The sequence below is a fragment of the Oncorhynchus mykiss genome, chromosome 2 (genome assembly GCF_013265735.2).
Source record: "Oncorhynchus mykiss isolate Arlee chromosome 2, USDA_OmykA_1.1, whole genome shotgun sequence".
NCBI lineage: Eukaryota > Metazoa > Chordata > Actinopteri > Salmoniformes > Salmonidae > Oncorhynchus > Oncorhynchus mykiss.
The window spans coordinates 20,603,004-20,619,808 of NC_048566.1; the positions used below are offsets into that span (position 1 = coordinate 20,603,004).

At 42.8% G+C, this 16,805-nt stretch overlaps 2 protein-coding genes across 4 annotated transcripts in view; both read left to right on the top strand.

Annotated features, from left to right (window-relative positions):
• Positions 1 to 5,547: 5,547 nt before the first annotated feature.
• LOC110537428 (myeloid leukemia factor 2) lies at positions 5,548 to 9,477 on the top strand. 2 transcript variants are annotated; one of them, XM_021623469.2, is made up of 8 exons: positions 5,548 to 6,246; positions 6,664 to 6,775; positions 7,084 to 7,119; positions 7,254 to 7,307; positions 7,551 to 7,679; positions 7,815 to 7,974; positions 8,185 to 8,392; positions 8,987 to 9,477. In XM_021623469.2, the coding sequence occupies exons 1-8, from the start codon at positions 6,203 to 6,205 to the stop codon at positions 8,997 to 8,999; spliced, it is 756 nt and encodes a 251-aa protein (XP_021479144.1). In that variant the 5' UTR covers positions 5,548 to 6,202; the 3' UTR covers positions 9,000 to 9,477. The 2 variants fall into 2 exon arrangements, with proteins under 2 accessions (XP_021479144.1, XP_021479153.1); XM_021623478.2 differs by having other exon boundaries at positions 5,552 to 6,246; positions 8,185 to 8,399.
• Positions 9,478 to 12,632: 3,155 nt separating this feature from the next.
• Positions 12,633 to 16,805, top strand: part of LOC110537439 (gamma-enolase) — a 12,847-nt gene continuing 8,674 nt past the window's right edge. Inside the window, exons 1-7 of one of the 2 annotated variants that reach the window (XM_036941413.1) lie at positions 12,633 to 12,700; positions 13,986 to 14,071; positions 14,300 to 14,395; positions 14,663 to 14,721; positions 14,857 to 14,926; positions 15,077 to 15,210; positions 15,962 to 16,184. In XM_036941413.1, the coding sequence (XP_036797308.1) occupies positions 13,987 to 14,071; positions 14,300 to 14,395; positions 14,663 to 14,721; positions 14,857 to 14,926; positions 15,077 to 15,210; positions 15,962 to 16,184 (667 nt within the window). In that variant the 5' untranslated portion in view covers positions 12,633 to 12,700; position 13,986. Of the gene's footprint in view, positions 12,701 to 12,749; positions 12,855 to 13,985; positions 14,072 to 14,299; positions 14,396 to 14,662; positions 14,722 to 14,856; positions 14,927 to 15,076; positions 15,211 to 15,961; positions 16,185 to 16,805 lie in introns of those variants that run through there. The other variant, XM_036941418.1, reaches the window with a different exon arrangement.

Below are 16,805 nucleotides of genomic sequence, written 5' to 3' on the forward strand. Positions count from 1 at the left end.
TACTACAGCTGCACCATTGAGAGCATCTCGACTGGCTGCATCACTGCTTGGTATGGCAACAGCACCACCCTCAATCGCATGGCGGTTCAGTACATCACTGCGGCCGAGCTCCTTGCTATACAGGACCTCTATAACAGCCCGTGTGAAAGGAAGGGCCATGACATTGTTAGACTTGAGCCACCTAAGCTATAGACCTTTCTCTCTGCTTTCCGCACGGTAAGCGGTACCAGTGCATCATCATGTCTGACACCAACAGGCTCCTAAACAGCTTCCATCTAAATACAGTTGAAGTCGGAAGTTTACATCCACTTAGGTTGTAGTCATTAAAACTAGTTTACATACACTTAGGTTGTAGTCATTAAAGCTCGCTTTTCAACCACTCCACAAATTTCTTGTTAACAAACTATAGTTTTGGCAAGTCGGTTAGGACATCTACTTTGTGCATGACACAAGTACTTTTTACCACATTTGTTTACAGATGGATTATTTCACTTATAATTCACTGTATCACAATTCCAGTGGGTCAGAAGTGTACATACACTAAGTTGACTGTGCCTGTAAACAGCTTGGAAAATTCCAGAAAATTATGTCATGGCTTTAGAAGATTCTGAAAGGCTAATTGACATCATTTGAGTAAATTGGAGGTGTACCTGTGGATGTATTTCAAGGCCTACCTTCAAACTCAGTGCCTCTTCTGCTTGACATCATGGGAAAATCAAAAGAAATCAGCCAAGACCTCAGAAAAAAAATTGTAGACCTCCACAAGTCTGGTTCATCCCTGGGAGCAATTTCCAAACGCCTGAAGGTACCACGTTCATCTGTACAAACAATAGTACGCAAGTATAAACACCATGGGACCACGCAGCCGTCATACCGCTCAGGAAGGAGACCCGTTCTGTCTCTTAGAGATGAACGTACTTTGGTGCAAAAAGTGCAAATCAATCCCAGAACAACAGCAAAGGACCTTGTGAAGATGCTGGAGGAAACATGTACAAAATTATCTATTTCCACAGTAAAACTAGTCCTATATCGACATAACCTGAAAGGCCGCTCAGCAAGGAAGAAGCCACTGCTCTAAAACCGCCATAAAAAAGACAGACTACGGTTTGCAACTGCACATGTGGACAAAGATCATACTTTTTGGAGAAATGTCCTCTGGTCTGATGAAACAAAAATAGAACTGTTCGGCCATAATGACCATTGTTATGTTTGGAGGAAAAGGGGGAGGCTTGCAAGCCGAAGAACACCATCCTAACCGTGAAGCATGGGGGTGGCAGCATCATGTTGTGGGGGTGCTTTGCTGTAGGAGGGACTGATGCACTTCCCAAAATAGTTGACATCATGAGGAAGGAAATGTATGTGGATATATTGAAGCAACATCTCAAATCAAATTAATTTATAAAGCCCTTCTTACATCAGCTGATATCTCAGTGCTGTACAGAAACCCAGCCTAAAACCCCAAACAGCAAGCAATGCAGGTGTAGAAGCCCGGTGGTTAGGAAAAACTCCCTGGAAAGGCCAGAACCTAGGAAGAAACCTAGAGAGGAACCAGGCTATGAGGGGTAGCCAGTCCTCTTCTGGCTGTGCCAGGTGGAGATTATAACAGAACATGGCCAAGATGTTCAAATATTCATAGATGACCAATAGGGTCAAATAATAATAATCACAGTGGTTGTCGAGGGTGCAACAGGTCAGCACCTCAGGGGTAAATGTCAGTTGGCTTTTTGTAGCCAATCACATTCAGAGTATCTCTACTGCTCCTTCTGTCTCTAGAGAGTTGAAAACAGCAGGTCTGGGACAGGTAGCACGTCCGGTGAACAGGTCAGGGTTCCATAGCCGCAGGCAGAACAGTTGAAACTGGAGCAGCAGCACGGCCAGGTGGACTGGGGACAGCAAAGAGTCATCAGGCCAGGTAGTCCTGAGGCATGGTCCTAGGGCTCAGGTCCTCAGAGAGAGAGTGAGAGAGAAATGAGAGAATTAGAGAGAGCATACTTAAATTCACACAGGACACCAGATAAGATAGGAGAAATACTCCAGATATAACAGACTGACCCTAGCCCCCCGACACAACCTACTGCAGCATAAACTAAGACATCAGTCAGGAAGTTAAAGCTTGGTCGCAAATGGGTCTTCCAAATGGACAATGACCCCAAGCATACTTCCAAAGTTGTGGCAAAATGGCTTAAGGACAACAAAGTCAAGGTATTGGTGTGGACATCACAAAGCCCTGACTTCAATCATGTAGAAAATGTGTGGGCAGAAATGAAAAAGCGTGTGCGAGCACGGAGGCCTATGAACCTGACTCAGTTACACCAGCTCTGTCAGGAGGAATGGGCCACAATTCACACAATTTATTGTGGGAAGCTTGTGGAAGGCTACACGAACCGTTTGACCCAAGTTCAACAATTTAAAGGCAATGCTACCAAATACTAATTACTAATTGAGTGTATGTAAACTTCTGACCCACTGGGAATGTGATGAAATAAATAAAAGCTGAAATAAATCATTCTCTCTACTATTATTCTGACAAAGTGGTGATTCTAACTGACCTAAAACAGGGGATTTTTACTTGGATTAAATGTCAGGAATTGTGAAAAACTGAGTTTAAATGTGTTTGGCTAAGGTGTATGTAAAATTCCGACTTCAACTGTAGCTAACAGAATGGCTTCACGGACTATCTGAGTTGACCCTTGAATTCAAAAAAAATAGTTTTGCACAGTCACAGTATTCTACACACTCACTGACACTCCAACACACACATACTGTAACATGCACACTCATTTATACTGACTTTAGACAGTCTTGATGCCTATTCGCCTTACCCCTCCCTATACATACAGTCCATTCTGAAAGTATTCAGACCCCTTCACTTTTCCATATTTTGTTACGTTACAGCCTTATTATAAAATGGATAAATAAAATATGTTCCTCATCAATCTACACACAATACCACTTAATGAAAAAGCGAAAATAGGTTTTGATGAAAAATGGAAAAAAACAGAAATACATTATTTACATAAGTATTCAGACCCTTTGCTATGAGACTCAAAATTGAGCTCAGGTGCATCCTGTTTCCATTGATCATCTTTGAGATGCTTCTACAAATTGTAGTAAATTCAGTTTATTGGACATTACATTTTTTTAAAGGCACACACCTGTCTATATAAGGTCGCACAGTTGACAGTGCATGTCAGAGCAAAAACCAAGCCAAGAGGTCGAAGGAATTGTCCGTAGAGCTTTAAGACAGGATTGTGTCGAGGCTCAGATCTGGGGAAGGGTACCAAACCATTTATGCAGCATCGAAGATCCCCAAGAACACGGTGGCCTCCATCATTCTTAAATGGAAGAAGTTTGGAACCACCAAGACTCATCCTAGAGGTGGCTGCCCGGCAAAACAGAGCAATCGGGGATAAGGGCCTTGGTCTTGGAGGTGACCAAGAACCCGATGGTCACTCTGACAGAGCTCCACAATTCCTCTGATGAAACCAAGATTGAACTCTTTGGCCTGAATGCCAAGCGCCACGTCTGGAGGAAACCTGGCACCATCCCTACGGTGAAGCATGCTGGTGGCAGCATCATGCTGTGTGGATGTTTGTCAGCTGCAGGGACTGGGAGACTAGTCAGGTTAGAGGGAAAGATGAAAGGAGCAAAGTACAGAGATACTTGATGAAAACCTGCTCCAGGACACTCAGAACCTCAGACATTCCAACAGGACAATGATCCTAAGCACACAGCCAAGACAATGCAGGAGTGGCTATAGGACAAGTCTCTGAATGTCCTTGAGTGTCCCAGCCAGAGCCTGGACTTGAACCTGATCAAACATCTCTGGAGAGACCTGAAAATAGCTGTGCAGCGACGCTCCTCATCCAACCTAACAGAGCTTGAGAGGATCTGCAGAGAAGAATGGGAGAAACTCCTCAAATACAGGTGTGCGAAGCTTGTAGCGTCATACTCAAGAAGACTCAAATCAAATCAAAGTTTATTTGTCACGTGCGCCAAATACAACAGGTATAACCTTACAGTGAAATGATTACTTACAGGCTCTAACTAATAGTGCAAAAAAGGTATTAGGTGAACAATAGATAATTAAAGAAATAAAAACAACAGTTAAAGAACAGTCAAAAATAACAGTAGCGAGGCTATATACAGTAGTGAGGCTATATACAGTAGCGAGGCTACATACAGACACCAGTTAGTCGGGCTGATTGAGGTAGTATGTACATGTAGATATGGTTAAAGTGACTATGCATATATGGTGAACAGAAAGTAGCAGTAGCGTAAAAGAATTGGTTGGTGGGTGGTGGGACACAATGCAGATAGCCCGGTTAGCCAATGTGAGAGAGCACTGGTTGATCGGGCCAATTGGGGTAGTATGTAAATGAATGTATAGTTAAAGTGACTATGCATATATATATATATATATGATAACAGAGAGTAGCAGCAGAGGGGTTGGTAGGGGGGGCTGGCTTGGGGTAAAAACTGTTGAGAAAACGTTTTGTCCTAGACTTGGCACTCCGGTACCGCTTGCCATGCTGTAGTAGAGAGAACAGTCTATGACTGGGGTGGCTGGGGTCTTTGACAATTTTTAGGTCCTTCCTCTGACACCGCCTGGTGTAGAGGTCCTGGATGGCTCTAATCGCTGCCAAAGGTGCTTCAACATAGTACTGAGTAAAGGGTCTGAATACTTACGTAAATGTGATATTTCAGTGTTTTATTTTATAATACATTTGCAAAAATGTCTTAACCTGTTTTTGCTTTGTTATTATGGTGTGTTTTGTGAAAATGTATATATACAGCCTTATTCTAAAATTGATTAAATATATATATTTATTTAATCAATTTTAGAATAAGGCTGTAACGTCCCAAAATTTGGGAAAAATCAAGGGGTCTGAATACTTTCCGAATGCACTGTGTCTACCTCTATCACTCCAGTAACCCTGCACATTGTAAATATGGTGTTGGAACTGACCCTGTATATAGTGTATTACCTTGTGTTCTTATTTTTATTTCTCATGCGTTTTTGTTCTAGCTTGTGTTCTCTTTAGTGCTACTTTGATATGGATTACTGTATTGTTGGGTTTGGAACATGCAAGAAGGCATTTCACTATACTTGTGCATGTGACATTAAAACTTAACTTCAAAAACACATTTGACAGTTGGCACAACTTTGAGCATGCATGCATGCAACAGCAGTTTAATCCTCAAAAGCAAGGCCTGTAGAGAGCAGTGTTCTCACATTTCTGTCACTTCTGGCAATATTTTGATTCCTAAAGTTGTTTCTGAGTCTTGTTTTAAAATGTTCTGTTTTTACAGTCATATCAAGACTATGCTTTAGAAAAAAAGATAGTTGATGATGATGTTAAGCTCTATATAACTTATGTCACCCAGTGACATAATGACACCCTGTCACCAGCTCTTTTACTGACATTCAATAAAATAAAATACAATGTAAATAGATACCAAAGAAGTGACATTGGTTGACAGATATTACACATTAGCAAGGGCATGTTGGGCTTTTTGCATTCTATCCTCATTGACGACGAGCCTGCGTCATTTCCGGATGTTGCCTCCCCCTTTTTTTTATTGACATTTCGCTTAATTCTAGCTTGCGGGCTACAGGCGTTTTGCAGGGTCATTAGTTTTTTATTCGGTGACATTTAGCACCACGGCTTCTGAACGGATAGGTGCATGTTTTGCACAAAAGAGAGGCGTTTGTAGGCGTCAGGTTGTTGGAAAATTGTAGAGACAACATTTTTCTTCCTTTGGATTCCTGACGTTTTGGCTTCCTTTGTCAGCTTGACTTCCGTTTTCATGTGCAATCAACAGTGGAAAAATAGCTAGCTATCTTGCTAGGAAAACCCTAGCCAATGTATTAAGTTGTACTTAGGCATGAGCAATATACGACTTTCTATCGGCAAATAAGTCTGCTTTAAGGGTCTCCTTTCCAACGTTGGTTTGTAAGCTAGTTTTCAGGCTAGTTTCCTAACACGGATGCTAGGTGTCTAGCAAGGATAGCTAACTTGCTAACAATACTGCTGCACATTTCTCACTATTGTCCGTCGGTACGCTGTTCTAGAAGTGTCGAAATATTTGAATGAGAGGTCGTACATTTACTGTCCTCTACATTATTTTTTGTACTGAGGCCCGAAGAAACTACGTTTTTAGCTAGCCCCAGCTAGCTTAATTAGTTAAGCAAAACACCATGTTTCGATATTTAAATGACGTGGATGACAACCCTTACATGATGTGAGTATCGTATTGCCTTTTATCCAAGCGAACTGCATGTTTTGCTTTTATACCCATTTGAATGAATCAACCCAGTCGTTGTCGTTTGTTCTGAGATTTAAAGGCCTAATCTCCTGCCACCATGTGTAGGCAGGCAGCCATAATATATTAGGTAACTACATACACCACACAGTTAACTATATCACGGCTGGGATGGATCATGGTTATGTCTAGCTTACTATTTTTTTACATGAGAATGTGTTTACCCCTTATATTCTCATTCCATGATGAGTAACCATGGTCAAGAGTACACCTGGAAACAGGTGGATTTCTCACCTGAGTTTTCATCATTATGTCAGCAATCCCTTTCCTTATTCACTGCTGTGTGTTTTTTCATGGTCTGTATCCTCAGTGAGATAAATTGTTTCTGTTTTGAAGGGATCCATTCGCAGCCCAGAGGCAACAGATGAGGAGTCTGTTTGGGTCGTTTGGCTACGAACCTTTCCCCCTCAGCCCTCAGATTCAGCCTCCCCGTGCACCCCACCTTCAGGTGTGTGTGAGCGAGAGTGTCAATACTCTGAGTATCTCTAGTAAGTGTGTGTGATGTTGGGTTCAATTCCATTTCAAATTTAGGAAGTACACTACAATTAAAATTATCTTCAATGGATTAACATTGGAATTTGATTTGGATAACTTTTTGAATTGACTGTAATTAAAATGGAATCGACCCAACCCTGGTAGGTATACACCATAGCTGTTTCCCCTTTGATTATATGTAGTGTAGTCTAATTTTATATTACTTCATGCCATACTGCATATTTGTTGTCTGCTGTTAAATAACCTCCTACTGCTTTTCAGGCTGGAGCCCTGCAGCCGTTTGGAATGATGGGAATGGTGAGTCCTTGTCCCTGCGTGTTAAGATGTTATCTCTGCCTCTTAGAGCCCAGAATGCACCGTTCCAATATGTTAAAAACCAATTCTCAATTTCAAAATCGGAAAACTGACTTCCTCATGTGTTCCTTCCCCAGGGGGGAGGCTTCATGGACATGTTTGGAATGATGGGAGGAATGATGGAGAACATGGTGAGTATTTTCAGAGATTCCTGGTATTCCCTCGCCTGCTTTCCCAGATCCAGATCAGGCATGTTCCTGGGCTATGAAACACCCTCAATGGAGATTCTCTGTGTCCAGAAAAAAATCATTTTAGAGTTAATGTTTTGTAACCCAGCAACAACTCTGTCTAAAGCAAAGACCACACATGAGTTCAGTGGTTGAAACTTAAACATAATCCAGCTGGACAAGATGTGTTATCTTCTTTCCCTTTAGGACAGAATGTCTGGTTCGCCAAACTGTCAGACGTTCTCTTCCTCCACAGTCATCTCCTACTCCTCCTCAGACATGGGAGCCCCTAAAGTCTACCAGCAAACCAGCGAACTGAGGACTGCACCTGGGGGGGTAAGAGAGCAGGCCAAATGACATTTAGTGCTGTGATTGCATGTACATTGTTCAGTAGGGTTTTACAATGCCAGTCCTCCAGAGCTACTGGCCTCTACTACCAGCTCCCTGCTGAACACTACCTCCTGCCCTCAGATTCGTGAGACGCGCCAATCGATGCGTGACAGCGAGAGCGGCTTGGAGCGCCTGGCCATTGGCCACCACATCTGGGACCGCGGTCACGTGATGGAGCGCTCCCGAAACCGGCACACCGGCGACCGCGAAGAACGGCAGGACTACATAAACCTGGAGGAGAGTAAGTCACGGAGCTACATGTGCTACTCACTATGGTTCTCCAGAGTCATGTTTCTAACCCCCAAGTAATAATAAACCATTTGCCTTGGGTAAAAAAAGCATATGGATGCTAAATGGCTGTATTTGCAACGGTTTGTTTCCATTGCTAGACTTGCCTGTTTAGAGTCTGGCCAGGTTTCTGACCCCAACCCCCCTCTCCCCTGTCTCTCAGGTGAGGCTGCTGCCTTCGATGAGGAGTGGAGGAGCACAGCCGGAAGGTACCCTCCCCCAAATGCACGGGGGATAGATTACGGCCGGGACAGGAGGGCAGGTGGGCAACAGTTGGCCCTCGCTGCCCCACCCAGCTCCTCGTCTCCGCCCGCCCCTCGCCATGAGTCTCCCAGACACCTCCCACCTGCAACTCGCCCCCGTTACGACTGGTGAGAGGTAGGAGGAGCATGACCTGTATGTCTGTGTGTGTTTGTAAAAGTGTGTACTGTGGACAGCACTGCACTGCACAGTCCCAAATCAATTATTGTACCCTTTGTTGATCTGAAAGTAGTGGATAGGTATCAACCCTGATAGAGGGTCTTTGCTTACGCCAATCCCGATCCAGTCCTTTCAAATCCACTAGGTGAGTCAATAAGGTCCAGGGAACAGATGAGATGAGTCTGGACCTGGGCCTGTCCCAGTTGTTAGCCTGTCTGTGGTCAATGGGTATATCTTGCTGTTTGGGGTTTTAGGCTGGGTTTCTGTACAGCACTTTGTGACATCGCCTGATGTAAAAAGGGCTTTATTAATACATTTTATTGATTGATCTCAATAGTCTACAGTGGTTTATGTTACACCACTTGTCCATCTGCTCTGACATTAAACAAGTGGACAGACAAAACCTCAGTCCCATTAAGAATCCTCCATATTGCTTTTGACATAGCCAATGTTTTCAGATCAGTGTAGGAGAGGAGATAAGAAGCCACTATGACAGTTGAGATCCACATCACCCTCTGATGATGTCATGTGTTTTCTCCTGCCAGGGGTCAAGGGTGAAAGGTGAGCAGAAGGATGGAGGAGAGGATACCAAGGGGATCTGCCTGATGCTGTGAATGAAGAAGGGTGGAGAGGGTCACGACTGACCGTGAAGATATTTGATATGATGGGACTGTCTATATATAAACTATACATTTAACACACACACACACACATCAGAACCCAATACACTCAATACCTGCAATTATGGTTCAACCTCTCTGCTGTTACCGTTCACATACACATGTGCGGACACACATGTACACACATGATTACACACACTCAAGTTGTATATAGAGCCACCCTCCAACTTTACATGCGTTAATTGCCCACCTCACTATATAAATATATATACATTGCCACACTACATACTACACATGTGCTGTACAGTCCATATATGTTTGTGTAGACACTAGTGTGTCTGTGAATTTAATTGTATACTGTTGACTAATTAAACTAATTAATGAAAACAAACATTAAACATTGTTAGATAATTGCACACTGTGTTGTGGTTTGTCATGGAATAGTGAGTGGATAGGTTATGTTTTTAGAACAGGTTTTGACCTGACAAGGACTGACATAACTAAAGGTGGTACAGGAGCAATGGAGTTTGCTGGTGTTTTTCTGTCTTTATACAGTCTCTTGTCTGAAAATCCCATTTCCATGTAGGAAGTAAACTGACATTCCAATACACATTTTTGTTGTTGTAAACCCATTTCAGTTTACTTCCTGATTTGGCACAATTGGAAGTGGAATTGATCCCAACCCTGGTGCATGTGAAAATGTTACTTGGTTGTATTTTATTTTTGCTGTTGAATCTGTTCAATATTCAGCATGTCTTTCCATCCCAACACTTTGTTTCTATTATAAATGCCACGGTAAATAGTGTGTCCTATGGCACAGTCCATCCCTTCATACATACTCCCTCACAAATAAACACATTCACATCCCTACACACACTCTCGTGTGTGTAAACTCGTGCTCTCACTATCTAGTGTCAGAATAGCTGCAGATGGTCATATGACATCCAGCTGGAACACACCAGAGAAGAAGCCAATCAAAATCCTCCCTGCCCTCTGCCCATTCCTGTGGCACATTCCCTCTGGATATCTCTCCCCCCTCTCTCTTCCATAATTGTCACCTTCATCGCTGAGGTTCCCTCTGTATTTTATAGCTGCCTTGTGTGCTTTATTGTTCGTTCTCTATCTTTCATCTCTCCATGTCTGTATTCGGTTAAGTGCTACCCATCACTAGTTACTGGCCCTCTATTACCCGCCTTCATTCACATACAGTGCCTTGCAAAATTATTCAGACCTTTTGGATTGCTTCACATTTTATTGTCACAAAGTGGAATTAGAATTGATTGATTTAATTGTATTTTTTTTTGTCAATTTACTCTGTAATGTCAAAGTGGAAGATAAATTCAAACATTTTTTAAAGATTAATAAAAGTGTGATAACTAAAATATGTCCATTGCATAAGTATTCAGCCTATTTGTTTATGCAAGCCTAAATTAGTTCAGGAGTACAATGATGCTTAATAAATCACATAAGTTACATGGACTCACACTGTGTGAAATAGTAGGGGTTGACATTTTTTTAATGACTAACCCTTCTGTCCACCATGCATAAAATATCTGTAAGGTCCCTCATTCAAATATTGAATCACAAGCACAGATTTAACTACAGAGACCAGGGATCTTTTTGAAAGCCTCAAATAAGGGTAGTGATTGGTTGATGGATAACAATAACAAATCAGACATTGAATATCTCTTTAAGCATGGTCAAGTTAATAATTATGCTGTGGATTATGTATTAAACCACCCAGATACATCAAGATAGACATCCTTCTGAACTGAGGTGCAGGACAGGAATTAAACTGCTCTCGGATGTTACTATGAGGCCATTGGTGATTTTAAAGCAGTCACAGGGTTCAATGGATGTGATGGGAGAAAACTGAGGATGGATCAACAATATTGTAGTGACTCCACAATAATGACTTTAAGTGAAAAGAAGAATACAAATATACAGAATACAAATATTCCAAAACATCCATCTTGTATGCAACAAGGCACTAAAGTAATACACTTTTTGGCCTAAATGCAAAGTCTTATGTTTGGGGAAAATCCAACATAACAGTTCACTGAGTAACTGCCTACTTATTTTCATGCATGGTGGTGGCTGCATCAAGGTATGGGTATGCTTTTCATCTGCAAATACTTTTGAGTTTTTCAGGATAAAAAGAAACAGGATGGAGCTAATCACAGGCAAAAGGAACACCTGGTTCAGTCTATTTTCCAACAGACACTGGTAGAGTAATTCACCTTTCAGCAGGACAATAACCTACAACACAAGGTCAAATCTACACGGAAGTTGCTTACCAAGAAGACAGCGAATGTTTCTGAGATCTGCTTGAAAATGTATGAAAATGTATGGCAATGTATGGCAAGGCTTGAAATTTGCTGTCTAGCCATGACCCCTAACATCTTGACAAAGCATGAAGAATTATGAAATTCGATATTGCACAATCCAGGTGTGTAAAGCCCCGAGACTTACCCAAGAAGGCTCACAGGTATAATCAATACCAAATGTGTTTCTAACATATATTGACTCATGAATTCATGAACTCATGAATTCATGAATTGAGCTGAATACGTATGCAACAACTAAAATATTTCATTTCTAATTTTTTTACATTTGTATTATTCTTCCATTTTGACATTACAGAGTATTTTGTGTAGATTGTTGACAATTTTTTTTACAATAAAATCCAGTTTACTTTGTAGCACAATAAAATGTGAAGAAATCCAAGAATACTTTTGCAAGGCACTGTATCTATTCCATGTGGCCATCTAACCTGGACTACAGGGAGTTCAATGTCTCCCCTCCTATACTGTGCATGCTAAGGCTAAGCCAAATACAACCTACAGTTTGGTCACAACAGTCTATACAAGGCCAATCCACATACTGTATCTATACAAAGCTGATAGCCATACTAACAGATTTCTGCAGCCAGCAGTATGTCGTAGAAGATGAATGCTAATGCTAACTAAGTGAATGTATCCTCCAGTATGTTCTAGCTAGCAGATACACACAGCAAGCTAAGCCCATGCATCCCACAGTATGTCCCAGCATACACTCCTGCCAACCCTGCCGTCTGTTTCTGCCTGTTCTCTGTGTTTGTGAGCTTATCAGGGCTTACATCACTACTGACTAGTACTCATGACATCTGCGGAAATATTGTTCCAGCAAATGTATGCATAAATGAATGTGTAATTGTCTTGTTTGCCAACATACTGAGCGTCTGTGCCTAGGGCTGTAGCTCTGTTGCTGTGTCGCAGTGTGTTGACTGTGTCATCATGGGATGGGACAGGGGGGTTGTGGGAGATTGTGTTTTGTATTCCATGTTGTATTCTCTTCTATTCTATTTTGTGACATTTCTCTGGGCTGAAGCCAAACACAGAACACACACAACCCCTATTTTTTGGTGCCTACTGCTGCTATGCTGAATCCTTCTCTCCTCTCCTCTTTCTGTCCCCAGTCTCGATCCCTCCCCTTTCCTCTGCATCTTCCAATAACTTGCGCGTTCCCCCTCCCCAGTCTGTCGCACGTTCTCACCGCCTCCCCTTTTCTACCTCCTCCCTGTGCCCCTCTCTCACTCTCCTTCTCTCTCATTTGCTCACATTCTCTCACTTTCCCTACCAGGCTTCACACACACTGCAGGTAATGGAAAACAATATACATCTATTCCTTCCTTCCTCTTATCCTTCTCAGTCTCCTCTCCTCTGTCTCTCTGCTCTCTTCTCTCGTCATTTCATCCCTCAGCCAGCTCAAATCCTCTGATTAGTCCTTGACTGCACAGCACAGCACAGCACAGGTACCATTGCATCAGCTTATGTGTCTAAACTCACTGACGGTGTGTGTGTGTGTGTGTCAAGGAATGACAGCGCATTGTGTGTGTCCTACTAGTCCATGGTTCGATGTTGAATGTGTTTGATGGTTGGCCTGTCAATTGCGGTGTGGTGTGTGTCGCTGTATGTGCTTGGAGTACATCTGCTTCACAGCATTTACTTCCTGACTATGCGTCAGTTTGTGCCAGTTTGCTGTGTGTGTGTGTGTGTGTGTGTGTGTGTGTGTGTGTGTGTGTGTGTGTGTGTGTGTGAGAGAGAGAGAGAGAGAAAGAAAGAGAGAGAGAGAGAGAGAGAGAGAGAAAGAGAGAGAGAGAGAGAGAGAGAGAGAAAGAGAGAGAGAGAGAGAGAGAGAGAGAGAGAGAGAGAGAGAGAGAGAGCGAGAGAGAGAGAGAAAGAGAGAGAGAGAGAGAGAGAGAGAGAGAGAGTAGAAGTCTGCCTGTGTTAGTCTCTATATTTTCTGTTTATGTCTCCAGAAAATAAATTTAAGAGGTAATTTGTATCTCTCACTCTGTGAACATCACTTACCCCATCTCAGAATATTCATCATTTCTGGCCAAAGGGGGATTTAATCATTTTAGAATCTCTACAACCGTTCCCTTGCTCCTCTCATCTTTCTCCCCCATCTTCTAAAGCTTGTTTTGATAATGCAGAAATCCCTCTGCTGTGTTAGAACATGACTGTGTTAGAACATGACTGTGTTAGAACAAGGCTGTGTTAGAACATGGCTGTTAGAACATGGCTGTGTTAGAACAAGGCTGTGTTAGAACAAGTCTGTGTTAGAACATGGCTGTGTTAGAACATGGCTGTGTTAGAAGGAGGGTTGGTGCCTGTACTGTATGTGCTAGAAGAGAGGATGAAAGGTGCTGTGTGGGTCTACGTGTGTGTGTGTGTGTGTGTGTGTGTGTGTGTGTGTGTGTGTGTGTGTGTGTGTGTGTGTGTGTGTGTGTGTGTGTGTGACTGTGTGTGTGTGACTGTGTGTGTGTGTATACGTATGTACATTTGTATGCGTGCCTGTTAGATGTGAGAATGAATTGTGTCTGTATTATATTTGTCTCTGACTGTGCGTGTGTATGTGTGTGTGTGTGTGTTCCCCACAGGATGTCGATAGTGATCATTGTTGCCAGGGAGATCCTGGATTCCAGGGGGAACCCCACAGTGGAAGTGGACCTGCACACTGACAAAGGTGAGAGACTGGTATTTTTCATCATCACTACATGGTGTGATTATTTGAGATATTCCATTATCAACTGGTTAATGGGAAATGTTCCTTTCCCCTCTATCCTTCACCCCTCCATTCCCTCATTTTCTCAACCCTTCCATTCCCTCCCCCATCTGTCTTCCCCTCCCTCCCCCTCCCTTCCCTCATTCCCTCACCCCTCCATTTCCTCAAATCTCTCCCTCCTCTTTCCAGGTGTCTTCAGGGCAGCTGTGCCTAGCGGAGCGTCTACTGGCATCTATGAAGCCCTGGAGCTGAGAGACGGAGACAAAAGCCGCTACAAGGGCAAAGGTGAGGGCTGAGGAAAGTGTGTGTGTGTGTGTGTATGTGTGTGTGTGTGTGTGTGTGTGTGTGTGTGTGTGTGCGTGCGTGCGTGCGTGCGTGCGTGCGTGCGTGCGCGTGCGTGCGTGCGTGTGTGTGGATGATCGTGCAGAATGAACTACTTTTCTGTGTCCTTTTCTTCATTCTTATGTCCTGTCTCTGTATCCTCCTCCTCCTCCACCACCTCTTCTTCATCCTGTTTCTTCTCATCCTTCGCTACATCCCTCCTTCTCCTAGGTGTGCTCAAGGCTGTTGGTCACATCAATGACACCATCGGTCCTGCCCTCATCCAGTCGGTGAGTACGGTGAAGAGCGTGTGTATGTGTGTGTGTTATGTCCTGTGTTGCAGTGTATTTGTTTGGGCATATTTGTAACTGAGAGAAAGAGAGAAAGATGTCTCATCAGTCTCTCTAAGATGTGCTGTGTTGCAGGGGGTCAGTGTGGTAGAACAGGAGAAACTGGACAAGATGATGATAGAGATGGACGGCACTGAGAACAAGTGTAAGTAACAACCTGTATGAATCACATATGAGACACCAGCTTGGACTAGTCCTGGTCTCAAGAGTTGGCGTCTGAACGTTTTCTTCTCACCAGTGCTTTTTCAATTTGATCTTTCCCTTAATTCATACCTATTCATTCTGCTCCCTTCAGCTCAGTTTGGGGCCAATGCTATTCTGGGTGTGTCCTTGGCCATATGCAAAGCTGGTGCTGCAGAGAAAGGTGTCCCCCTGTACCGTCACATTGCTGACCTGGCAGGAAACACAGAGCTAGTGCTTCCAGTTCCTGTGAGTTCAGTACCGTTACATTTTCACCTGTATTCAGTTGACTGTCATAGAATACATTTGACCAAAAACCATAACCTACTCTGTAAAAAAGATAAGATGAAGGCTTCAGACAGTTATCGCTGTCATTTAATGAACGAATGAATGAATAAAGGAATGAATGAATAAAGGAATGAAGGAACTACTGGATAAAGGAATGAAGGAACTACTGGATAAAGGAATGAAGGAACAACTAGGTAAAGGAATGAAGGAACTACTGGATAAAGGAATGAAGGAACAACTGGATAAAGGAATTAAGAAACTGCTGGATAAAGGAATGAAGGAACTACTGGATAGAGGAATGAATGAACTACTGGATAAAGGAATGAAGGAACTACTGGATAAAGGAATGAAGGAACAACTGGATAAAGGAATGAAGGAACTACTGGATAAAGGAATGAAGGAACTACTGGATAAAGGAATGAAGGAACAACTAGGTAAAGGAATGAAGGAACTACTGGATAAAGGAATGAAGGAACAACTGAATAAAGGAATGAAGAAACTACTGGATAAAGGAATGAAGGAACTACTGGATAAAGGAATGAAGGAACTACTGGATAAAGGAATGAAGGAACTACTGGATGAAGGAATAAAGGAACTACTGGATAAAGGAATGAAGGAACAACTAGATAAATGAATGAATAAATACTGTATATTGACAAATACTGATGTATGTCTCCCTCTCCTCCCCTCCCCTGGTCCCCCTCTCCCTCAGGCATTTAACGTCATCAACGGGGGCTCTCATGCGGGCAACAAGCTGGCCATGCAGGAGTTCATGGTACTTCCTGTAGGGGCGGAGTCTTTCAGGGACGCTGTGCGTGTGGGGGCGGAGCTGTACCAGACGCTGAGGGAAGTGATCAAGGAGAAGTATGGCCAGAACGCCACCAACGTGGGGGACGAGGGGGGGTTCGCCCCAAACATACTGGAGAACACTGAAGGTGAGAGAGACAGGAGGAAAGACATATCAAAGACATTACTGCATGGTCCGGAAATAACTTCTGTAGACCCTCAGCTTTCTGTGTTTTCAGATGTGAAGGAAACAGTCTTCCAATTGGTTTACATTGCCTTCAGAAAGTATTCACACCCCTTGACTTTTTCCACATTGTATTGCATTACAGCCTGGCCTACACACAATACCCATAATGTCAACGTTTTTAGAAATGTTAACATGTCTTGAGTAAAAAAATATTCAACCCCTTTGTTATGATCCTTTACAGAATACTAATATTCCAAGACATGTATCCTGTTTGCAATAAGGCACTAAAGTAAAACTGCAAAAAATGTGGCAAAGAAATGAACTTGAATACAAAGTGTTATGTTTGGGGCAAATCCAACGCAACACATCACTGAGTTTCACTCTTCATATTTTCAATTATGGTGGTGGCTGCATCATGTCATGGGCATGATTGTCATTGGCAAGGAATAGAGAGGTTTTTATATATATAAAAAAAACTAAATAGAGCTAAGCACAGGCAAAATCCTAGAGGATACCTGGTTCAGTCTGCTTTTCCACCGGACAGTGGGAGATAAATGTACCTTCCAGCAGGACAATAACCTAA

Coding starts and splice junctions, on each gene's coding strand:
- LOC110537428 (XM_021623469.2), top strand. CDS start 6,203: ATGTTTCGATATTTAAATGACGTGGATGACAACCCTTACATGAT. Junction 7,308..7,550: donor GAGGAATGATGGAGAACATG/GTGAGTATTTTC, acceptor CTTTCCCTTTAG/GACAGAATGTCTGGTTCGCC. Junction 7,975..8,184: donor CTACATAAACCTGGAGGAGA/GTAAGTCACGGA, acceptor CCTGTCTCTCAG/GTGAGGCTGCTGCCTTCGAT.